Source organism: Monodelphis domestica, chromosome 3 (genome assembly GCF_027887165.1).
Source record: "Monodelphis domestica isolate mMonDom1 chromosome 3, mMonDom1.pri, whole genome shotgun sequence".
NCBI lineage: Eukaryota > Metazoa > Chordata > Mammalia > Didelphimorphia > Didelphidae > Monodelphis > Monodelphis domestica.
This window is the reverse complement of record NC_077229.1, coordinates 68287800-68313142: the sequence shown is the minus strand read 5'-3', so window position 1 is coordinate 68313142 and position 25343 is coordinate 68287800. Positions and strand designations below refer to the sequence as shown.

Here is a 25343-nt window from a genome sequence, read left to right as displayed (position 1 = left end):
ATTGTACTAGGATCTACGCCAGTTAACTGTCTTGCCCTTTTTCTGATCTGAGTTATCAGTAAAATGATAAGTTCTATATAGCTAGTGAGGGATTTAGTTTGTTGATTGGCTAAGTGAATCCATTCTATGATGTGTTGACCCTGATGCAAAGCACCTGTGGGAGTATACCTTGTCTGTAGAACAGATGCTATTAAAGGTAATGATGGATCAATTCTATACAATCTGGCTTTTGACACCGCTTCTTCCACTACCTTTAACTCCTCCTCCGCTTTGGGAGAAAGTGTTCTAGGGGATGATAACGCAGCATCTCCCTTTAAAGTGGCATACAGGTTTTCCAACTGTCCTGTAGAGATTTTTAGAAAAGGTCTGAGCCAATTAATATCACCTAACAACTTCTGGAAATCATTCAACGTATTCAGGGAATCTCTACGAATCTCAATTTTCTGTGGTCAGATCTCTTGATCATACACTAGCGTTCCTAGGTACTTGTAAGGGGGCGTGGTTTGAATCTTTTCCTTAGAGATCACCAGATTTGCCACCATTAAAGCTTTGGTGGCATCTGCGAGCAATATCTCCACTTCGCCACTAGATGGCGCTGCTAACAGAATGTCATCCACATACTGGATTATGTGATATTTTGCGTGTTTATGTCTAACCTTTTCTAGTGCATGAGCTACATATTTCTGACATAAACAGCTGCTTACACGCAAGCCTTGTGGAAGGCAGAGCCATTCAAATCTTTTGAAAGGAGTACCATAATTTATTGAGGGTACAGAGAATGCAAATCTGTGACAATCTTGTGGGGACAGGTGGATATTGAAAAAACAATCCTTCAAATCTATAACTATCAGCTTCCAGTTTATGGGAATCGGACCCGGGGAAGGTAATCCTGGTTGCCTTGTCCCCATGTCCACTAGCTGTTCATTGATCTTCCTAAGATCATGGACTAGCCTCCACTTCCCTGCCTTCTTTGGCACCAGAAAAATCGGGGTGTTCCAGGGACTGTTTGATTCTCGTATGTGACCTAAGCTTAATTGTTCCTGTATTATGGCCTCTAAATGTACTAATTTCTCCTTAGATATCGGCCATTGGTTAATCCAAATGGGTTTGGAACTTAACCATGTGATAGGGTCAGCAAATAGCGGGGCGACGCTTGCCGCACCCACAAATTCCGGTGCAGTTTGTCCGATGTGGTCAATGTCATGTTCATAGCGGACATCACCTCTCTGCCCCAAAGAGATTGGGCAATATCTAGTACATAAGGTTTAAATACACCTCTATGTCCCTCACTATCAGACCACGATAAAGTATTCGCTGATTGGAGAATGTGCTCAGGAGTGCCTATGCCTATTAACTTCTGGTGAGGTTCAATGACTTCCCATGATTCTGGCCAATCCGTAGCAGAGATCACCGAGATGTCTGCTCCAGAATCCAGGATACCTGATATAATCCTGTCTTCTACAAACAAAGACATTACCATCCTATCCTGAGTCACTTTTTGAGACCAAAACAATCCATGGGCTGTGGAGTCAAGGCTGCTTTTTTGAAGCTTGCTCTTTAGAGGGAAATCAGCTTCAGGGAATATGGTCAGGTAGGCTAGATTAGTGTCCTTTGAAATGCAAAATGCTGGCTTTGCAGCAGCCAGGATGTGGAGCCCATTGGTCTCCTTATCCTGAAACAATGTAGGAAAGATTTCTAAACCTTTTGCAATGAGGTCAGGGTCACCTAGTATTAACCCTTTAACACCGCGAGGTACTGGAAAACGAAAGCTAGCTGGAATGCGAGTAGGTTCTGACTTCTCTTTTAGTACTATGCTTTTGGCTGCAATTATAGGGAATCGAAAAGAATATCTCACGGTTCTGCCCTGATTTACTCCCGGGCTCAAGGCTAGCCCGAAGTCTAGTTTAACTGGGTGTTAGACCCTGTTTTGGGGAGACGTCGCTTATTGCTAGCTCTGCACGCAGAAGCCCAGTGCCTGCCCTTTTCGCATTTGGGGCAGATATCTGGAGTCTTTCCTGATCTTTTATTTGGACATGCTCTACGATAGTGACCTCTCCTGCCGCACGCATGGCATTGTCCTTTAGGCATTCTTGGCTGCTCACGTACTGTTAAAATAGTTCGTGTCTCACCCATGCCTATGTCTTGGCAAGCTCTTAAAAAATCTGTCAGGGTCCCTGTAGCTTTAATGGGAGCTAAAGCTCTCCTGGCCTGTTCATTAGCATTTAAAAAAGCAAGGTCCCTAATGAGAACCTTAGCTGCATCTTCGTGAGGGATATGTCTGCGGACTTCTGTACTGAGCCTATCCACAAAGTCAGCAAAAGATTCGTTTTGCTTTTGGATAATCTCTGTGTACAGGCTCTCTGAATCCTTCCCGGGTAGGGCTCTCCATGCCCTAGTGGCAGCGCTGGCTATCTGGTTAAAAACCTGCTCTGTCGCTGTAATTTGCCTAGCAATAGGTTCGAATTCTCCTTGCCCTACCAATTGTTCAAAGGGCACATTGATTCCTGCCTGCCTGTTCTCGGAGGCCTGCAGGGAACATAGATCATGGAATTTCAGTTTCCAGGTCAAATAGTCACCTCCGCTGAGGGCGGACTCGGCTGCCAGGTACCAGTCAGCCGGTGTGAGTGTCTGTTGAGCCAGATTACTGAGGAGCGCTAATGTGAATGGCGCGATTGCCCCGTTTTTCAATACACTGCTTCTGAGCATTTTCAAGACCTTACAGTCTATGGGCTTATGCTGAGCAATGCGTCTGTTGGCATCCTCAGGGTCCTCTATATACCTGACTGGGAAAGCAGAAATGTCCTCCTTGCCTTTTTGAGTAGGCGAGATCAGCTCATTCCTGGGTGAATAAGGCTTAGAAACTTCAGGCGAGCAAGGTGGGGGTGGGGTGGCCACGAGGGAGGCTCGTGAAGCCAACCCGTAGTCTGAGGGAGGAGTGGGAGGGGGAGGGGTCAGAGTGTCTAAGGAAGGATACAGCTTTGGAGTTGCAAATGACTCTTTTGTTTTACTCCCCTTCGAATTATAGCCTGGGGCCTCTGGAGGATCCCTAGACCATCCTGAACACTCTCCTTCCCTTCCCCCATCAGTTGCCTCAGGAGCAGTGGGTGTGAAATCCTGCTTTTTTAATTCCTGAGTCTGTGGCAATTCCTTCTCCCCTGCATTAGAGGTTCAAATAGCTAAATCCTCTAGAATAGTTCTGATAATTGACCAGGTGTTAAATACCGTTTTCCTGACTCTGTTACCTTCCTTTTGATAGTCCTTTAAAGATTGTCCAATTCGGTCCCATTGCGCAACTTCTAGCGTCCCTGCGGCTGGGAAGGCTGGGAAAGCCTTTTGAATTACTCGTAGCAAGGCTTTGATCTGCACTTTGGAGACCTTCCTACCTCCCTGTTCAATTAACGACATGAGGAGTCGTATATAACCTGCATGGGAGGAAATAGTCAAACCCATCTCTGAGAACAACTCACCTTCTGTTGGCCAGACCCGAAGGGAATCGTCTTTTGGCACCGTTCAGCCAAGCCTGAAAAAATCCTTCGCGTCCTGGGGCGCGCCCTCCCTATTGCTGTGAGAAATAAAGGTAGAACGCCACGAGAAAGTGCCAGGTGTAGGTCCTAGGCACGTGGGCACCAGGTGCCGCTCTCGGCCTGCGAGAGGCTGCAAGGGGAGAAAGAGAGGATAGAGATAGGGTAGAAGTTTTTATCCCGCGAAGGGCGTGAACGAGCCGACTTTAGAGATGTGAATAACCGAGTCAGTAGACAAATATTATTTATATGAGCCACAGCTAAGCTCCGACCACTGAGTGTAATTATTCAGGCTGAAACCACCCAATGATCTCAATTTAACACCGCACTGGTCAGAGGATAAAGCTAGCTCAGATGGAAAGGAGGTCAGAAACTACAAGAGGTAGATAATGCTAGGTAGCATTAGGAGAAAGAGAGGAAGTAAGGCAGGCCTGGCCTAAAGACCAGGCCTTAGTGAGAAAGATAGAGAAGAGAGAGAGAGACAGGGGAGAAGATGCTACTTGCCAAACCTGGGGATGCTGATCAAGTGGGGGGAGCTTACTGGAGCTTGTTTATTTATAGTCTTGCCAGCTCAATACATATTGAACAGTTATATGATACCTCAATACATATGGATGAGTTACCTGGGGTATCCCTATTGGATAATACAACCTATGACAAGGTGAAGGTGGGGTTATACTCCTCAGGTGAGTGGGACAAAGGAAAGCAAGGTTTCGCGCCTAAACTTCAGCCATGCTGGCAATAAAATTCATTGCCATGCACAGAATGGCCATGTGCTCACTCACATTCCTTGTTTCCCCATAATGTCTATGGGCTGGGCTGCTACACCCTTAATTTTTAGCATCTCTAGTTTGGTTTTCTTCTGGGGGTTTTTAATTAGTTCGCTTTCAAATTTTTTTAATTGCATTTCCAATTGATTGATCTCTGCTCTCCCTAATTTGTTAATATATGCACTCAAGGATATGAATTTTCCTCTGAGTACTGCTTTGGCTGCATCCCATAAGGTTTGAAAGGATGTCTCACCATTGTCATTTTCCTCAATGAAATTATTGTTTCTATGATTTCTTCTCTAACTAACCAATTTTGGAGTATCATATTATTTAATTTCCAATTAATTTTTGATTTGGGTCTCCATGTACCCTAACTGATCATTATTGTTATTGCCTTATGATCTGAAAAGGTTGCATTTATTATTTCTGCTTTTCTGCATTTGTATGCCATGTTTCTGTGACCTAGTGTATGATCTATCTTTGTGAATGTGCCATGTGGTGCTGAGCAGAAGGTGTATTCCTTTTTGTCCCTATTTATTTTTCTCCATATGTCTATTAACTCTAATTTTTCTAATATTTTATTCACATCTTTTACCTCTTTCTTATTTATTTTTTGGTTTGATTTACTACATTTGATAGTGGTTGTTTCAAGTCTCCCACTAATATGGTTTTACTGTCTATTTCCTCCTTCAATTCTTCTAGTTTTTCCATTAAAAATTTGGGTGCTTTGCTATTTGGTGCATACATGTTGATTAGTGATAATTCCCCATTGTGTAGACTCCCTTTTAACAGAATATATTTACTTTCCCTATCCCTTTTGATCAGGTCTATTTTTGCTTTGGCTTTATCAGATATCATGATTGCAACTCCTGTCTTCTTTCTATCAGTTGAGGCCCAGAAGGTCTTACTCCATCCTTCAATTCTAACCTTGCAAGTATCAACCTGCTTCATATGTGTTTCCTAAAGTCAACATATGATAGGGTTTTGGATTCTAATCCATTCTGCTATTTGTCTATGTTTTATGGGTCAGTTCATCCCATTCACATTCAAAGTTATGATTGTCACTTGTGGATTCCCTGGCATTTTGATATCCTCCCTTAATTCTGACCTTTGTTCTTTAGCTATAACCTTTTATACCAGTGATTTACTTTAGATTAGTCCCCCTAGTCGCTTCCCTTGATATGCTTCCCTTTCTAGCCCCTCCCTTTTTCTTCCCTTCCCCTCCCACTTCTCCTTCCCTACCTTTTTATTCTCATTCCCCCCACCCTTACTTAATTTCCCCTTCTATCTTACCTTGTTGGATAAGATAAAGTTCAAGATGCCAATGGATCTAAATATTCTAAGCTCTCAGAGATGATTTCACTGAGAGTAAGGTGTAAGTAATACCAGTTAGCACTTTCTTCCTCTCCTCCCTATAGGAAATCCCTTCCCCTCCCCTTTCCATGTGTATCTTTGTGTGAGAAAGATTATTCTATTTAGTTTTTTTCTATTTCTTGAAGTATATCTTAGTACCATCAATGATTCACACCCTCCCTTTTTATTTCTTTCACCCCCTTTTCTCCATATTGTCTTAATGCCCCAATCATTCCCTATGTGTGATTCTTCTAACTACTCTAATGATGCATACAACTTTTGAGTTACACATTACATTTTCCCCACATATTAATATATATAATTTGATATAAATGTAGTTCTTATAGAAGAGAGTTTGAATAAAAGAAAAAGATAACATTTTTCTCCTTTTCCCTTTCCTTCATATTTACCTTCTCAAGTTTTCCTTGCTCTTTGTGTTTGAATGTTGAACTTTCCACAGAGCTCTGGTCTTTTCTTTACAAAAACTTGGAAGTCTTCTATTTTGTTGAATGCCCATACTTTTCCCTGGAAGTATATAGTCAGTTTTTATGGATAGCTGAATTTTGGTTGAAGACCCAGCTTTCTTGCCTTTCTGAAATCATGTTCCATGCTTTACGGTCATTCAGAGTGGAAATTGCAAGGTCTTCTGTGTCCCTGATTGGCATTCCTTTATATCTAAGTTGTCTTTTTCTGGCTTCTTGTAAGATTTTTTCTTTTGATTGAAAGCTTTGGAAATTGGCTAACTTTCTAGGAGTTGTCTTTTGGGGATTTAGTGTAGAGGGTGTTCTATGAACTCTTTCAATGCCTGTATTGCCCCCTTATTCTAGAATCTCTGGGCAGTTTTCTTTGATGATATCTTGTATGATGATGTCAAGATTACTATTTATTTCTGGCTTTTCTGGTAGGCCAATTATTCTCAGATTGTCTCTTTCCTCTATATTCCAGGTCTGTCACCTTGTCAGTGAGATATTTTATGTTCTCTTCTAATTTTTTAGTCTTTTGGTTTTGATTTATTAATTCTTGCTCTTTTGCAAGATCATTGTCTTCCAGTTGCCTGATTCTGATCTTTAAAGCCTGGTTTTCCTTTTCAGTTTGTTCTATCCTGCTATTTGAGGCCTCAAGCCCAAGGACTCCCCTTTCCAGCCTTCCAGTGTTTTGGGAGTTAGTGCTCTCAGGTGAAAGGCTTTGGTGGTCTTAGCTAATTCCCAAGACCTGTAGGTGCCTCTTGCTCACCTCAGGGGATCCCTTCGTGGACTTGGTGACTACAGTACGCTAGTTCTGGGTGCCTGAGATCTGTACTCCCCTTGCCTGCCTGCCGGGGTTTCAGGTGTTAGTACTCTCAGGAGAAGGACCGTAACTTTTTCAGGTCCCCACACCTGGGACTGCCCGTTCATTCCTGGGGTACCCCTCCCTCTCTTGTTGATTCTGGACACTGCTGACTTTAACTCTGTCTCCAGCTGTTTGGTGGGTGAGGGGAGAGTGTGTGAGCTTTTTGTTCCCTTATATTGTGGAGGTGACAGAATCCCTCCTACCTTCAGAGCTTCGCCTTGTTGTGGGGTCTTTCCATTCTTATGAGGATGGTTGTTTTTTATTTTGGGAGGGTTTTTTGCAGTTGTGTTTGTCATTGGGTCTGAGGAGAGGAAGCAAGCTGCATCTACTCTGCAGCCATGCTTACCTGGAAGTCCCTATTGTGATTTAAAGGTATTAATTTCTTCAATATTTTTTTGCCTCCTTTGCCAATTTGTTGACTTTTTTAAAAATAATTTTATTTGATCATTTCCAAGCATTATTCATTAGAGATAAGATCATTTTCTTTTCCTCCACAACACCCCATAGCCGAAGCGTGATTCCACTGGGTTTCACATGTGTTCTTGATTCGAACCCATTTCCATGTTGTTGGTATTTGCACTAGGGTGTTCATTTAGAGTCTCTCCTCAGTCATTTCCACTCAGCCCCTGTAGTCAAGCAGTTGCTTTTCATCGGTGTTTTTACTCCCACAATTTATTCTCTGCTTGTGGATAGTGTTTTCTAGATTCCTGCAAGTTGTTCTGGGACATTGCATTGACTCTAATGGAGAAGTCCATTACCTTCGATTGTACCACAGTGTATTAGTCTCTGTGTACAATGTTCTCCTGGTCTGCTCCTTTTGCTCTGCATCACTTCCTGGAGGTTGTTCCAGTCTCCATGGAATTCCTCCACTTTATTATTCCTTTTAGCACAATAGTATTCCATAACCAACATATACCACAATTTGTTCAGCCATTCCCCAATTGATGGGCATCCCCTCATTTTCCAATTTTTGGCCACCACAAAGAGTGCAGCTATGAATATTCTTGTACAAGTCTTTTTCCTCATTATCTCTTTGGGGTACAAACCCAGTAGTGCTATGGCTAGATCAGAGGGCAGACAGTCTTCAATCTCCCTTTGGACATAGTTCCACATTGCCCTCCAGAATGGTTGGATCAACTCACAACCCCACCAGCAATGAATTAGTGTCCCTACTTTGCCGCTTCTCCTCCAGCATTCATTACTTTCCATAGCTGTCATGTTAGCCAATCTGCTAGGTGTGAGGTGATACCTCAGAGTTGTTTTGATTTGCATCTCTCTGATTATAAGAGATGTAGAGCACTTTTCATGTGCTTATTAATAGTTTTGATTTCTTTATCTGAGAACTGCCTATCCATGTCCCTTGCCCATTTATCAATTGGAGAATGGCTTGATTTTTTGTACAATTGATTTAGCTCTTTGTAAATTTGAGTAATTAAACCTTTGTCAGAGGTTTTTATGTAGATTGCTTCCCAATTTGTTGCTTTCCTTCTGATTTTAGTTATATTGGTTTTGTTTGTACAAAAGCTTTTTAATTTGATGTAGTCAAAATTATTTATTTTACATTTTGTGGCTCTTTCTATGTCTTGCGTGGTTTTAAAGTATTTTCCTTCCCAAAGGTCTGACATATATACTATTCTGTGTTCGCCTAATTTACTTATAGTTTCCTTTTTATGTTCAAGTCATTCACCCATTTTGCATTCATCATGGTGTAGGGTCTGAGGTGTTGATCCAAATCTAATCTTTCCCATACTGTCTTCCAATTTTCCCAGCAGTTTTTATCGAATTGTGGATTTTTGACCCCAAAGCCGGGATCTTTGGGTTTATCATATATTGTCTTGCTGAGGTCACTTGCCCCACGTCTATTCCACTGATCCTCCTTTCTGTCTCTTAGCCAGTACTAAATTGTTTTGATGACTGCTGCTTTGTAATATAGTTTGAGATCTGGGACTGCAAGGCCCCCTTCCTTTGTATTTTTTTTTTCATTATTTCCCTGGATATCGTTGATCCTCTGTTATTCCAAATGAACTTTGTTATGTTTTTTTTCTAAATCAGTAAAGACATTTTTTGGAAGTTCTATGGGTATGGCACTAAATAGATAGATAAGTTTGAGTAAGATGGTCATTTTTACTATATTGGCTCGTCCTACCCATGAGCAGTTAATGCTTTTCCAATTGCTCAAGTCTAGTTTTATTTGTGTGGAGAGTGTTTTGTAGTTGTGTTCATATAGTTCCTGTATTTGTCTCGGGAGATAGATTTCTAGGTATTTTATTTTGTCTAAGGTGATTTTGAATGGGATTTCTCTTTCTAGTTTTTGCTGCTGAGCTGTGTTGAAGATGTATAGAAATGCTGATGACTTATGCGGGTTTATTTTGTATCCTGCAACTTTGCTAAAATTGTTGATAATTTCGTTTAGCTTTTTGGTTGATTCTCTAGGATGTGTTGACTTTATTTTTCATGGTTTCTTGTATCACTCTCATTACTTCTCCCAAATTTTCTTGGAGCTTCTCTTATTTGATTTCTAAACCTCTTATTGAGCTTCCTCCATTAATTCATTTTTTGGGATTGAGAGCAATCCCTGTTTTTATTGCGAATTTTGGGTTCACCAGCATTGGTTTTGTTTTTTCTGTTACCAAAGTAGCTTTCTCTATTGTGTTTCTTTTTTTTCTGTTATTTGCTCATTTCCACCCCTTTCCTTTTCATTTCAAAAGAGGTAGTTAGCCCTTTGATCCAGCTATAGCACTGCTGGGATTATACCCCAAAGAGATAAGGAAAAAGACTTGAACAAGAATATTCATAGCTGAGCTCTTTGTGGTGGCAAAAAAAAATTGGAAAATGAAGGGATGCCCTCCATTTGGGAATAGTTGAACAAATTGTGGTATATGTTGGAGATGGAATGCTATTGTGCTCAAAGGAATAGTGAACTGGAGGAATTCCATGTGAACTGGTATGACCTCCAGGATTGATGTAAGAGTGAGGAGAACAGAACCAGGAGAACATTGTACACAGAGACTGATACACTGTGGTACGATCAAATATTATGGACTTCTCTATTACCAGCAATGCAATGATTGAAAACAATTCGGTAGGATTTATGAAAAAAAAAACCATTATCTACATTCAGAGGAAAAACTGTGGGAGCAGAAGCACAGAAGAAAAACAATTGCTTGACCATATGGGTCAATGGGGATATGATTGGTGATGTAGACTCTAAATTATCACCCTAGTGTAAACATCAATAATATGGAAATAGGTTTTGATCAAGGACACCTGTAAAACCCAGTGGAATTTCACGCTGACTACAGGAGGGAGGGTGTGAGGGATGTGAGGGAAAGAACATGATTCATGTAACCAGGGAAAAATATTCTAAATTAACTAATTAAATAAAATTTAAAAAAATAAAAAGAGACTGTTAAACTTGGAATCTGTACCTGTGGTGAATGGAGCACTGTTCTCAGTTTCAGGTTCTTTGTACAGCTGCCTTCAGAGTATACTCTCTGGGGATCTATCTTCTTTCAGTTCTTCAGATGTGGTATCTTGCAAACAAAGGTGTTTTTAATAGCCTTCTGATCTAAATTCTGGCTTCTGAGTAACCCCAGTCATTTTCCTCCACTTTGAAATGTGACCAGGGAGAGTCTGCTGCTCCCCTGTGGCTACAAGCACTCCTGTCTGCTAGCACTCCTCCACCTTGAGATCTCCCCCACAGACTGGGATCTGTTTCTGAATATGAGCAATGCAACAAGAAAATCACCTGCATTGTAACAAAGGGATTCCTGTAATCTCCTTCTGAGCAACTGTCTGATCTCTCACCCCCTTATTGACTGGGGATGAATGCTCCAGAAGCCTTTCCTGTTGCTTCAGTTGTGGGTAAATCCTTTTGGCTTGATGGGGTCTGCCCTGGTGCACTGTGCTCTACTTCCACCTCCACCTCTGTACACATCATCTGTCCTGCCGGTCTTTAAAGTCGTTTTGTGCTGGAAAATCATTTGTTTGTCTTTTTTTGTGTGACATACTCTTCCAGAATTCATTTTAGGACATTGTATCAGGTTTTTGGGTGCAATTTGATAGAGATCAGATGAGGGATGTGTATCTTCTCCACCATCTTGGCTCTGCCCTTGGCTTCTATTCTTATAAATTTCAATTATTGGAAATAGGAAATGAGACCCTTATCAGAAGAATATGAAGCAAAGATTTTTTCTCTCCAGTTACTCATTTCCCTTCTCATTTTACCTATATTGGTTGTGTTTTGGTGGAAAAACTAAATTTAAGTTGGCAACACGTGGTCCATTTAAACTTGCTGTCCTATCTATCCCTCATGTGAACATGAACTGTCCCTCTGTCCATTAAAATGAACGAATCAATTTTCCTGATAACTCTCATTTCTTTATATCACCTTTTAGGTAGCTAACTCATATACCCAATTTGGAGTTTACTTTGTTATGTCAAGCAAGATATCAGTCTATCCCTAGTTTCTCCCGGACTAATTTTCAGTATTACAAGCAATTTTTGTCAAGTAATGAGTTCTTACTCTTGAAACTGGATTTAACCTCCTCATTTTACATGTGAAGAAACTAAGGCAAAAACATAGGATATGGCAGGGCCATGATTTGAATACAAGTCTTCTGACTCCCAAGTCCACAATTTTTAATACTGCCAGAAAAAAGGACAGTAGAGGTATCCTCAGTTTTCCTCTGAGGAAGGACTAGAACAGTGACACCTGGAATAATGGTCATGATCATGATAATTTTCACCACAATAACTAGCATTTAGATAGATCTTTAAGGTTTACAAAACATTTTTTCTCATTTGAATAACATTTGTAAGGCTCAGACAATTGGGTATCTTTCCCTTCTGTACAGCAGCAGGGAGCTTCAACTCGAAGACCTTCACCATCAACTTCACCATCACCAACATGTTTTACAAAACCAAGATGGGTCAAAGGGGTTCCAGCACATTCCGTGTTGCTGAATTTGTCCTGCAGCACCTGGTGAGACCCACCCTCCCCTCCCCCTCTTCCTCCTTGCTTCCATGCTGCCTTCCTCATCCCTGGGTATACAGACTTCCTCTAGACAAGTACTCAGAAGTTCCCTTCTCTCTTTTTGTTTCCAGTTCAAGGTATTGTTTGAAAGAAGCAGCCTTGGCTCTCAGTATTCTGGATGCAGTGTGACCTTGCTGAGGTGAGAATCTTGAAAGCTCAAATAGCAGGGACCATAACATTCCCATTTGACAAAGATCACACACAGGCTGCTTCTTCTTCCCAATAACAATTCCTTCTTTTCCAAGCTGTAAAGGATTAACCCCTCCCCCAACCAACAAGCCATTAGAAATATTGTGGGCACCTTCTACCCTTTCCCTGGTGGAGAAAAACTTCTTTTCCCATAAGTCTTCCAAAGACAAGGTTGTAAATTTAATCGCTTTAACTTTATAACTCCACGTGAAAGAAATAACAAAGGAGGCACAGAGTGCTTAGAAAATAATTGATTAGATCATATCAACATTCACTGTCTCTATAATCATAGGATTATAGAATGGAAGCTTAAAGAGATAGTAAGGCCATAAGGACCACTCTCTTCATTTACAGATGAAATAACGAAGACCCAAGGAGATTCCAGTGACTTTTCCAAGATCATAGATACTGTCAGATCCAGAATTTGAACACACAGTCCCTTTGATTTTAAATCCAGTGGTCTTTCTACTACTCTAAAGAAATTACTGAAAGTAATATGATCCCATACACACTTGTAAACATAGATGTGAGTGAATTTACACAGCACTGCCAATTTCATTGCAGCAGATCAGAGTGCTGAGCTTTCGATCAGGAAGACCTTAGTTCAAATTCTCTCTGAGACTCTTAGCAGCTGTGTGACCCTCAGCAAGTCACATAACTTGTCTTAGTCTCAATTTCTTCATCTTTAAAATGAGAAGGTTGGTTTTGATGTCTTCCAATGCCCTTTTCAACTCTCAAACTACAATTCTCTCCAAACCATTGTTCAAAGTGGGTCACTTCTTTCAAGTGTGTTTTCTGAATAACTAAATTTCATTAATTAAACCACTGGTGTCAAACTCAAAAGGAAACAGAGGCCACTAAATTGTACAGCAACATCCCTGGCTCCTGCATATTGACTCATAAAACTATCCATATTTATATATTTCATCATCAACACTTTAAAATTAGAGAGGAACTACTACACTTTAGTCTTGTTCAGGTGATTTTTCAGGAAGGGCCATGTTTGATATCTCTTGTCTAAATCATCAATTTCTAGGTCTATGAATAATGGGAAAGCAACAGGAGTGGAGGTTATATGTTCTTATCAGGAATTTTTCTCCATCCCTGTCTTGGACAAGAAGAAGATTTACCAAGAGCTGAGTCAACAGACTAATGGAATAACAAGGCTCGGAGGTTATATTCTAGATGAGGAAAGCCTGTATGTGGATGGTGAGTAGCCTAAATTGGGACATATATCTTTATTTCTCTAGGTGGTTCTATTTCCAGAAAACAACCCACCTGCCCCAAAATATTCTTACCTTTTAGACCACCTTCATCTTCATGATTTTTTTCTATCCCTCCTGGTAGGCTGGCCTTCAAAGTGGCGACAAAATATAGAGATATGGGGGTTTACTTCTAAAGATCATAAGTGGCTGGATTTTTCTTAGGCTCCTTAAACAAAGATGTATGCCATCAATCTCCCTCTTGATTGAGGAAGTTCCTTGAATGATAAAGTGCCATTTTACCAACCCTGTGGGCCCCAGAACATCTCTCCAATGCTTCCTTCAATGTTTGCCCAGATACCCTACTGAAAGATTTATGTGTATTCTCTCTCTCTTCCTCCCTCCCTGCTCATCTCTCTCCTCTTCCCTCAACCATTACTTTTCCTTCTCATTTCATTTCTCCTTCATATTTTCTCTCTTTTTTATTCTTCTCTTTTCTCTATTTCCCCTCTCCCCTTGTCTTCACTTCTCTTCTGTCCAATTCTCTTCCATTCTGTTCTCTTCTCCTCTCCTCTCCCCTCCTTTCATATCTGTTTCACTGACTTCTTCCTTCCCTTCTTTTTCTCTTCCCTCCCCTTAATCTCTCCTCTCCTTCCCTCTGAATTTCTTTCTTCCTTCTCTTTTTCTTCTCTCCTCCCCAACTATAGGGTATAACCCCCAGATGCCAACTCCCTCCACAAACAGTGAGTTTTCCATTTCTTAATTTCTCTATTTTCTGGGAGATTACAATGAAAAGTATATTTTGAACTTTTTTTGGAAGGAGGGGAATAGGACAGAGGGGAAAAATGGGTTTGGGAGTTCAGAATGAGGTATACTTTTAGAAATGGCCAACATAAAGAGACCTTCTTTACTCATCTAGGCATGTGGGTTATTTTGCTACTCTAAACATATCTAAATTGTTCAAAAAATTAAAAAAATTAACCCAACAGGACTTGGAAAGCAGGTTACCTCTATCCCCTTCTTATTCAATATTTAGAGTCAAACCTTGTGGTCTTTATAACCTTGGTACACAGAAGGCATCTCCAAGCATTTCAGGGATACTTGTGCCCATCCTCCATGATCTTCATTCAGTAATGTTGGCCAATGTTTTTCTTTTTTTTTAAATTCAATTAAAAAAAAATTTTTTGTTACAATACTCACTTTATTTCCCTTCCTCCCCTCCACTCACCCTTTTCCTGCAGGCAACTTGCAATTTCATTCAGTATTACTTGTGTCCTTGATCAGAACCTATTTCCATGTTGTTGTTTGCACTAGGATTTGCAGGTGTTTGCAGAACCTATTTCCATGTTTTTGTTTGCACTAGGATGTTCATTTAGATTCTATATCCCCAACCATATCCCTTTGACCCATGTATTCAAGCAATTGTTTTTCTTTGGTGTTTTTACACCCACAGTGTTTCCTCTGAATGTGGATACTGGTTTTCCTCAAAGGTTCCTCTGAGTTGTTCAGGGTCATTGCATTGCCACTAATGGAGAAGTCCATTACATTTGATTGTACCACAGTGTACATTGTACACGGTGTCTCTATGTATAATGTTTTCCTGGTTCTACTCCTCTCACTTTGCATCAATTCCTGGAGGTTTATCCAGTCCCCATGGACATGCTATTCCTTTCAGCATTTTATGGGTGAGTTCATTCCATTCTCATTCAGAGTTATGAGTACCAGCTGTGTATTTCGCAGCATTTTGATTTCTACTCCTAGTCCTGCCTTTTCTTCTTTCACTATTTCCTTCTACACCAATGATTTTTTTAATCAGTCCCATTAGTTCCCACCCTCATTTTAGTTCCCTTTCTACCCTCTCCCTCTTTATTCCCCCCTTATTTTTTACTGTCTTTTTAAAAATACCCCTCACCATCTCTCTCCCTTATACTGCTTCCCTCACCACCAGTCTGTTTGTTGCCCTTCTACTCCCCTATAGGGCACGAATCTATTCTCTGGCCCAATGCATTGGATAACAATCCCTCTTTAGGTCAATTTCAATGCACGTAAGATTAGAGTATTTCCTATCTCCAACCTTTTTACCCTTCCAGTGTATTGATGTTTTCCCTCCTCCCACCATGAGCTTCTTTGTGACATGTAAGTTTATTATTCCCTTTTGTTTCTTTTCCCATTTTTTAATATTAACCTCTTTTTAGCTGTATTTGTATATATATACACACATGTGTATGTATTTATGCATACATGTATCTATATACCTATTTATGTCTTGCTGTTTCATCCTATACAGTTTGTCACTGTTCCCTCTAAGTGTCGTTCTTCTAGCTTCCAGGGAGATAACAATAGTTTTTAAGATTTACCAATGACCTCTTTTCTTATAGGGATATATCATTTTAACTTATTGAGTCTCTTAAAAAAAGGTTTGTTGTTGTTCTTTTTCTCTCTTTTTTAATTACATTTTGATGATTCTCTTGAGTTCTGTGCTTGGACACCAAATTTTCTGATGAGGTCTAATCTTTTCTTTACAAATTCTTGGAATTCTTCTACTTTGTTGTATAACCATACTTTCCCCTGTAAGAATATAGTCAATTTTGCTGGGTAGTTGATTCTTGGTTGTAGACCTAGTTCTCTTGCTGTCCAGAATATCATATTCCATGCCTTTCAGTCCTTCAGTGTAGATGCAGCCATATCCTGTGTTATCCTCACTGTGGTTCCATGGTATCTGAATGACTTCTTCTTGGCAACTTGTAATATCTTTTCTTTGGTCTGATAGTTCTTGAATTTGGCTATAACATTCTTGGGTGTTGTCAGTTGGGGATTAAGTAGAGGAGGTGATCTGTGTATTCTTTCAATCTCTACTTTTCCCTCTTGTTCTTCAATAATTTCCTGTAGTATTACGTTCAGTCTTTTTCTTTTGTCATGGTCTTCTGGTAGACCAATGATTCATAAATTTTCTCTCCCTGAAGGATTTTCTCAATCTTCTGTTTTGTGAATGAGATGCTTCACATTTTCCTCAATTTTTTCATACTTTTGGTTTGGTTTTATAGTGTCCTGCTACCTTGTGAGGTCACTTAATTCTAGTTGTTGTATTTGTTCTTAAAGACTGAAATTCATCCCTGGCTTTTTAATCATCCTTCTCCTTCTGGTCTGATTTTCTTTGGAGGTCATCTTCCATCCTCTGTGCCTCATCTCTCATCTTCTTTGCCTCATATTTCATCTCTTTTGCCTCATTTTCAAGCTGGTTGATTTTGGCTTTCAGGACACTATTTTCTGTTTCCAGATGACTTATCTTAGTTTTTAAGTTCTTTTCCTAATTGTCTTCAGCCTCTCTTAATTGTGTTTTGAATTTCATTTTGAGTTTTTCCAAAGCCTATATCTAATTCACTTGGATTTCTGATTTATCATTTTCTGATCGCTCCTCCTCTGTTCCCATTTGCTCTTTGTTTGTTGCCTATATAGAAGCTGTCTATTGTAATTTATTTCTTCCTTTTCTGTTTGCTCATATTTACCCCTTCTTTACTCCCAGTATTTGTCTGTGCTCTTGATCCTCTGATTTTTTGGTTTTGGGGTTTTCTGTCAGTCTCCCCTCTTGGAACTTTGATAGATGATCTCTCCATGCAGTCTGTGGGGGAAGGGTGTTGGAGCTTGGGCTTCTCTGACGACTGAAGAATTTTGATGGGATTAAGTTTAGCTGGGTTGGCTTGGATGTGCTCTGAGGCCAAAACTTCCTGGAAGTTTGGAGCAATATGGAGGGTCTCCACCTCTGTGACCAGGCTGCCAGCTCTGAAATCCCTCTCCAGCTCCTTCTCCACTGCCTGTGTTCCATGCTCTGAACCTGGCATAGCCCTGCCCGCAAAGTCCACTCTCCAGACAAGTGCCTTTGCCCGCCCAGAGGTTCCTGCTGCTGCTGGAGGCTTAGTGCTCTAGGTTGTGGGGAGGTGTCCTGGGACCTTCCTTCTGCCTTCCCCTTAAACCCAAGTGTTCTTGAATTCTGGCTTTTGGGGGGCATACTTTTTGTATTGAATCCAGCTTGAGGATTTCTTGGCTCTGTCTTGTTTTTAGGTTTGATTTTCGGTCCCTTAGGAGCAATCAATTTGTGATCTGTAAAGGAAGGGTTTTCAGAGGTCTGACCTTTTGCTGCTTCTAAGCCACCATCTTGACTCTGCCCCCAGAAATGGCCAATGTTTTCAATAAAAATGTTTTCATTCTTCCCTACTTCAATAATTACACTCTTGAACCCTGTCTCTTGTTCAATCATTATTATCCTCTGGGGCTGAAGATAGGACATAAGTATAAATATAAATGTAAATATAAAAAATATAAAGCAGAAAATGGGAGAGGATGGGAGAAATGCACGTGTAGGTGTCTGGTATGACAAAGAATGTAATAATCCTTTCTCACAGGGACCCTGTATTCTAACAAGGGTGACAACAACTCCAGAGATAAATCTAGGTAGAATAAAAACAAAGAATGTCTGACCCCTTTAGCAATAGCTGACACTGTCTTTGTGTTACAGACAGATCTGTCCCACTCCCACTGAGTCACATTTTTCTTCTGCTAAATTCTTAAATTTTCTAAGGAAAGAAAGATGCTTCACTTTAACCTTTTGCTGGCTCTGCCACTGCCAAATTTGATCTGAGGTGTTATTTTATATTCTTAGGATGGAAACATTAGGAGGCTTCAGCTGGGTAGCTGTTGCTAATCTACCATCTTGCCTCCAGCTTATTCACATAATTCTACTTTGTAATGTATGGATTCACACTATTTTATAATTCTATAGTTATTTTGAATGGGTTTTGTTTTTCTATATCTTCCTGCTTGATATTTGTTGGTAAAACACAAACAATTGTGGATTATTCTGTTTTTTAAAATATCTCAAGACTTAGTTGAATATTTTAATTGTTTAAATTAATTTTAGTTGATTCTGTAGGGTTCTTTAAGCAGGCCATCATATCATCTGCAAATACTGATCACCCCCCCCCAAATACATATTTCTTCAAAGTATTACTGTAGCTTCCATTTCTAGAATTATTTCTAACATTAATGGTGTTAATAGATTTCCTAATTTTACTCCTCAGAATTTCATTGGACAGACCCTTAAAATTTCTCTGCTATATATATTGCTGACTCTTCATCTTAGCTAAATGCTATTTACCTCCCATCTTTATGCTTGACCTTCAGTTCACTGAGCTACCCAGCTGCCCCTGAGTGGAACATCTTTTAAACATGTGACTGTAATTATTTTGCTAATTCTTTATTTAGCATTTTTTTGTATCAGAAGGGATAGTATGCATAGTCTTGAATTTTCTTTCCTTTCCTTTGTCTTTCCCTTTTGTAGGTATCAAGACTTTGTAATAATAATAGTTTCAATAGAATTGCATATTTCTGATAATAGTTTATGTAATATTGGGATTTATTTTTTCTTTGAAGGTTTGATAGAATTTACTTGCAATTTTATCACTAGAAATTAAAGAAAATTATTGAGAGAATAGCAGGAATGGCTTCACAGAAAGATGACATTAAAACTCCAATTTTAACAAAATTGGATAAATTTAATCATTTCATAGTGGAGTACATGAATGGCTCATTCCACTCGTAGAAAAAAAGTGTGAGGATTCTTTTTGGCACCATAAGAATTTAACAACTTTATAACCATTTAACCCCTTTCAATTTCCTGTTGGGTGAGAAAAGGGAAGGAAAAATATTGGTTATTAAATAAGTAATAAGTAGGTAGAACCCATTTCTCATCATTGGAGTATTCTAGAAGAAGAATATACAAATATGGAAGGAGTTGGGGGAGCAGGCATCACTTGAACTTCACTCTCCTCTGAATAGACAAAGGAGGGTTGAATACTTATTCCCATCTCCTGAAACCCCAACACAGAATTGTGCCTTTGCATTCAACTCAGCAGGGAAAGAGGGAGAGACAGAAAAAAGAGATAGAGTTCTCCTGGTTCTGCTCCCTTCGCTCTGCATCAATTCCTGGAGGTTGTTCCAGTTCCCATGGAATTCTTCCACGTTATTATTATTCCTTTGAGCACAATAGTATTCCATCACCAACATATACCACAATTTGTTCAGCCGTTCCCCAATTGAAGGGCTTCCCCTCATTTTCTAATTGTTGGCTACCACATAAAGCGCAGCTATAAATATTTTTGTACATGTCTTTTTCCTTATTATCTCTTTGGGGTACAACCCCAGCAGTGCTATGGCTAGATCAAAGGATAGACAGTCTTTTAGCACCCTTTGGGCATAGTTCCAAATTGCCCTCTGGAATGTTTGGATCAATTCACAACTCCACCAGCAATGCATTAATGTCCCAATTTTGCAACACCCCCTCCTGCATTCATTACTTTCCTTTGCTTAGCCAATCTGCTAGGTGTGAAGTAGAAGGTGGCACGGTAGCTACTTCAAGGATCAATAAAGGAGCTGAAAAAAGCTCATCCATTCCCTTTCCTACAAATCGAGAAGATATTCCAAATGCTTCTGAGGCTATGACTCCCAGAGGAACAAGCCCTTCCTCTCTGTGGCCAACAGTGATCACAGAGACTTCTTTTCATTACTGGATTGGGTTTAGGTCTGGATGCTGTTAACCAGCCTGAGCTGTCTGAAGTACAAAGTCCACTAATCATCACTGAAGTCTCCCAGAAGAGTGATGCAGGATTCCCATTTTCTTCTACTGCAATTGAGGTGACTAGAGCAATGACCATAACAGCTTCCACTCTGAGCTCAGGATTGGGTGAGAGCCAGTCTTCCATAGGCACCATTTCAGGAACAGAGGCCATCAGAGACTCTCCCACCTTGTTCTCTCATTTGGAAGGCACTGGAACACATGCCACTAGTCCTGAGATTCCATTGATCAATGGACAAGCACTGTCCACTCTGCCAACAGAGACATTATTTGAAATGGGCACCAGCTCACTTACTTTTGTTTCCAAAATGACTTCTGAAGTCACTGCTTCAGCAGCAAGGATGAGTCTTCAAGTGTTTGGCAGTCAAAGCATGTCTATCCTGGAGGCGAATGATGCCCTAGCAGTAGGCACTGGCCCTGCTGTGACCTTTCATTCTCCAATGTCAAGGGGCACAGCTTTTAACAGTATGGATGTAGATGTGGAAACTGTGTCAAGATTAGCTCCATGGTCAGTCAGCTCCTCATCACAAGTAGAAGCCAGTTTTCCAAATTTGGTTTCGACCACCGGAGATGGACTCTCCTTGGGAAGAGAACCTCACAATTGCATCCATGAATCTCTGAGCCCAGGGCCAGGCTCCTTTCCTGCCTTAAGACCCCCCATGACCTGGACAAGCACAGCTTCCCTTGACACTGCTACTTCATTGGAGGACCCAGGGCCAACCTGCCTGACTCCAGAGACTGAGAGAAACCCACAGGCAACACCAACTCCAGCTATCACCCTGCCTCCAGCCAGCACACTGGAAGTTTGCACAACTAAATAAACTTCCCAGGGAGGGAATTGGGGTGTGGCTAGGAGGAAATGGGGAGTGTCTGTCCAGGGAGAGTCAGTTTGTGCCTTTCTAAGGAGAAGGGTCTTCCTCCTAGGTCCTTCCTCTTTTTAGCCTTCCAATGGGCCACTGTAGGGACTTTTTCTTGGCTCTATATCTGTTGAATTAGTGTCATCTCTCCAGGCTCCTTTATCTCCCTGCAAGGGCAGATTCACAATCCTTGTGCTAAAGTGGTTCTCCTCTTCTTATTGATGGGTATTCTGATTCCACTCAGTCTAACTTATGTAGGGATTGTCCATCACTGAGTCAGTGCTTTGAAGGGGAAATTTTTTTTTATTCATTCTATGACAGAAAGTCAGAGAAGCCATGTATTTTTGGTCTCAGCAGTTAGTAGCAACAATGTACTTTCCTTTGGGAGTCCACTAATAAGGATTTGACTGAGCTCTGTGTTCTCCCCTCCTCTCTTCCTGTAGCTGGTGATGCTGTGGTGGGGCCAGTCACACCAGCCCAAGGTCATGGAGCACCAAGACTCACAGTAGCACTGATAAGGAGTCCCCTGACTCCTGTGTCTACTATTATTCCCACAGGTAAGGTACCTCCTCTCTGTCTCTGTGTTGGAAGTTTACCCTTTTTAGGGCCTTGTTTCCCAGTCTTACAGAGGAAACATGAAATTATTTTAGAGATCAATCCTCAAGAACTCTTCTGAACCTCTGATTCTTTTCTATGTACAGCCTGGAGAAGAGGAGTTTTAGAGGTAGGAGTGAGGTTCCCACTGCTAAGGTCTTTAAATAATAAATCTTAGGCATGAAGTTGGAAAGAACCTTAAGAAGTATCAGGTATTGTGTATAGCCTCTCATTTTACAGATATGGAGACTGAGGCCTAGAGAAGTAAAGTAATTAGCTCAGGGTAATTGGATATGACTGGAAGGGATGCTCAATGGCCATCTAGCTGTACCCATCCTCTTATATAGGGGAAAACTGAGGCCCAGATAGGTTAAGTGGCATGCTCCAGGACACAAAAGTAGAAAGAATCAGAGGTGAGATTTGAATCTAGGATGTCTTCTTCCAGAGTCATTGTTCTTTCCACTCTATTATGTACTACTTCAAGGTCAAGAAGAGAGTTCAGGCCTAGCACCTCCCACTGAATGGCTAAGGCTCTTTCCACTTCAGGGAAGGTTCCTTCTATGAACTCTCCAAGGGTAGAGAATCTGTTTTTAAATTTTTATATTTATATCCTCAGTATTTAGGACAGGGCTGAAAACACAATAATCACTTAATCAATGGTGATTGATTGATTGCTTTGATCTAATGGGTACATTGGTGAAATCTAGTTTATTAGAAAAAATTGTCTTCAAAACTTATCTCTTAGACCTACCAAGTGTTTTGTTTTCCTATGGAAAAGAGAAGGGGAAGGGATTAAGCATAATGTAGCACCTACTATATGACAGGCATCATGACTAAGCATTTTTTAGAAATATTTCATTTAAATCATATAACAAACCTAAGAGTTTGGTGTTATAGTTAGCCCCATTTTTCAGATGAGGAAAACAGTGGCAAGCAATGACTGACTGATTGACCTTCCCAGGATCATACGGCTAATAAGGTCTTAGATTAGACTTGAACTGGGGTCTTCCTGACTCCAGACTCAGCACTCTCTCCACTTTGTCATTTAGTTACTTCTATGGTCCAAGCCACAGAGGTCCTAGTGTCAATTGACAGGAATGGAGACAGACCCAAAGGCTCTGCTCTAGAGCAATGAACTTTGGGTATGGTGAATGATGCAGATATGGGCAAGTCACTTCTCACATCTCTGTGAGCCTTGACTTCCTCATCTGCAAAAGAGGATAATAGTTGTAGGAACTTCCCTTTCTCATAAGTTTCCATGACCTTCTTCCTTACCTTTGCATAATAATTCACTTGGACCTTTGATGATGAATCACACTTGGGCCCACTCTTTTAGTGCCAAATCCCAGGGATTTACCTCTAAGTCTTATCCTTTCTGAGGCATTGTTTTCCATCCAGGGATGCTTCATGGTCCCTAGATTATGGATTGGTTCCTACACATTAGCTCTGTGATTCCTTTGACATGGTCCTGCTATGCTATGTCCTCTGAGTTTTTCCAAGAACTCCTGTAGCCAGGAGATCCTGGAATTATTCAGTGGTCAGAACTGGAAAACTGGACCTTTCTGATGTCATTGTCTCCACATAGCTCCTGGAAGCCCATCAACTTGGTGGAGGAGGTCAAGTTTGGAGCTGTAGGTGTGGTTAGAGATGAGGATGAGGAGACAAATACCTCTAGATGATCTTATGTGAGGAATGGGGGCAGACCATCAAGCCATTTTCTGGACAAGAAACTTCAAGGAAGGGAAATGTGTCCCATGTACCATAACATCCCATGAGCATCCTTTTATTCATCTGTGACTGCTTTTCCTCTTTGAATTAACTTATTGGTAGTAAGCCAATCTGAACAAGGCGTGTTCAGGTATCTATTTCCAATAGAAAATCACCTATGCTATTAGAGAAGCTGTATGTCATTCAGCATTGCTAAGAAATCAGGTCATGTAGCTTAATAGCCTCTGATTGTTGCTTTTTGTCTTTTAAAACTTTGACTTTAATAAAATACTAATTTAAGTCAAAGATATTATATTTTCCCAATTACATCTAGTAACAATTTTCAATATACAATTTCTGAAATTATAATTTCAAAATTGTCTCTCCCCTTCCCTTCTGTTGTCCTGCCTCTTGGAGGAGATGTAAGTAATTTGAAATAGATTATACATGTATTATCATATAAAACATATGTCTGTATTGTTCATTATACTAAAAGAACATTCATATAAAACCAGAACCGTAAAATAAAACTGTTCATAAACAAATGTGAAAATGAGTATGCTTTGATTTGCAACTGAATCCCATATTGCTTTCTGTAGAGGTGGAAAATAATCCTTATCCAAAGTCCTTCAAACCTGTCCCAGATTGCTGTCTTTCTGAGAGTAGCTTAGTCTTTCACAGTTGATCACCTTAGAATATTTCTGTTACTGTGTACAATATTCTCCTTGTTCTGCTGATTTCACTCTGCATCAGTTCATAAAGATCTTCCATTATTTTTCTGAAATTATGCTATATATCATTTCTTATAGCATAATAATACGCCATTACCACCATATACCCATTTAGCCACTTCACAATTGAAAGATATTTCCTCAATTTCCAATTCTTTACCACCATACAAAGAGCAACTATAAATATCTTTTTTTGTACAAATTTTTTTTTGTACTTTTTATTATCTTGTTTAGATACAGACCCAGTAGTGGTATTATGGGATTAAGGACTATGCACCAATTTTATAGCTCTTAGGGCCTCCTTCCAAATTGCTCTCCAGAATGGTTGACTCACTTCAGAAACCCCAACAACAATGCATTAGTGTCCTAATTTTGCCATATACTCTCCAAAATTTATCACTGTCTTTTAATGTCACCTGGACCAATTTGATAGGTGTGACGTGGTACCTTGGGATTGTTTTAACTTGCATTTCTGAAATCTAAAGTAATTTAGAACATTTTCCCAGATGATTAGTGATCGCTTTGATTTCTACACCTGAAAATTGCTTTTTCACATCCTTTGACCATTTGCCAAATTGGGGAATTACTTGTTTTCTTATAAATTTGAGAAATGAGACCTTTATCACAGAAATGTGTTATAAAAAATTTCCCCCAGTTTGTAGTTCCCCTTTAATCTTGGTTCCATTAGTTTTGTTTGTACAAAAGCTTTTAAAAATTCAATTGAAAATTATTTATTTTATATCCGATTATGCTCTCTGTTTATTGTTTAGTCATAAATTCTACCCTTTTCCTTTGGAGAGCTTGAAGGTAAACTATTTGATTTCCCTAATTTAGTTATGGTATCACTCATATCTAAATTATATACCCATTTTGACTATATCTTGATATAGGGTGTGAGATACTAGTCAATACCTAGTTCTTGCCATAAACTTTAATTTTTAAAAAATTATCTTTTTTACTTATAGGTAGAAAAAAATTTCAATTTTCAAATTTATTTTATTTAAACAATGTTTCCCATGTTTAGATATTTCATTTTCTTTCCTCCCCTCTTCCTTCCCCATCCCAGATCCAATAAGCACTTCCACTAGGTTATATAGATGTTATCATTGATAAACACTTCCATATTATTCATTTTTGCAATAGAGTAATAGAATAAAACCCCAAACCACAATCACATATCCATATAAACAAATAATTAGTCATTTGTTTTTCTTCTGTGTTTCTATTGCCACACTTCTTTCTCTTGATGCAGAGGGCATTGGGATTGTCTTGTATTAGCAAAATCCATTACATTGGATTGTTCCATAATGTTTCACTTTCTGTGTATAATGTTCTCTTGGTTCTGCTCATTTCACTCTTCATAAGTTCCTGGAGGTTCTTCCAGTTGATATAGAAATCCTCCAGTTCATCATTCCTTACAGCATAAG

The 25343-nt window shown here is 39.9% G+C and overlaps 1 protein-coding gene across 1 annotated transcript in view; it reads left to right on the top strand.

The window, feature by feature from the left end:
- Positions 1-25343, top strand: part of LOC103098060 (mucin-16-like) — a 136360-nt gene that overhangs the window by 32166 nt on the left and 78851 nt on the right. The window contains exons 2-6 of the mRNA XM_056820594.1: positions 11830-11957; positions 12080-12147; positions 13234-13406; positions 14107-14142; positions 21328-21441. Coding sequence (XP_056676572.1) covers positions 11830-11957; positions 12080-12147; positions 13234-13406; positions 14107-14142; positions 21328-21441 — 519 coding nt within the window. The remainder of the gene's footprint in view (positions 1-11829; positions 11958-12079; positions 12148-13233; positions 13407-14106; positions 14143-21327; positions 21442-25343) is intronic.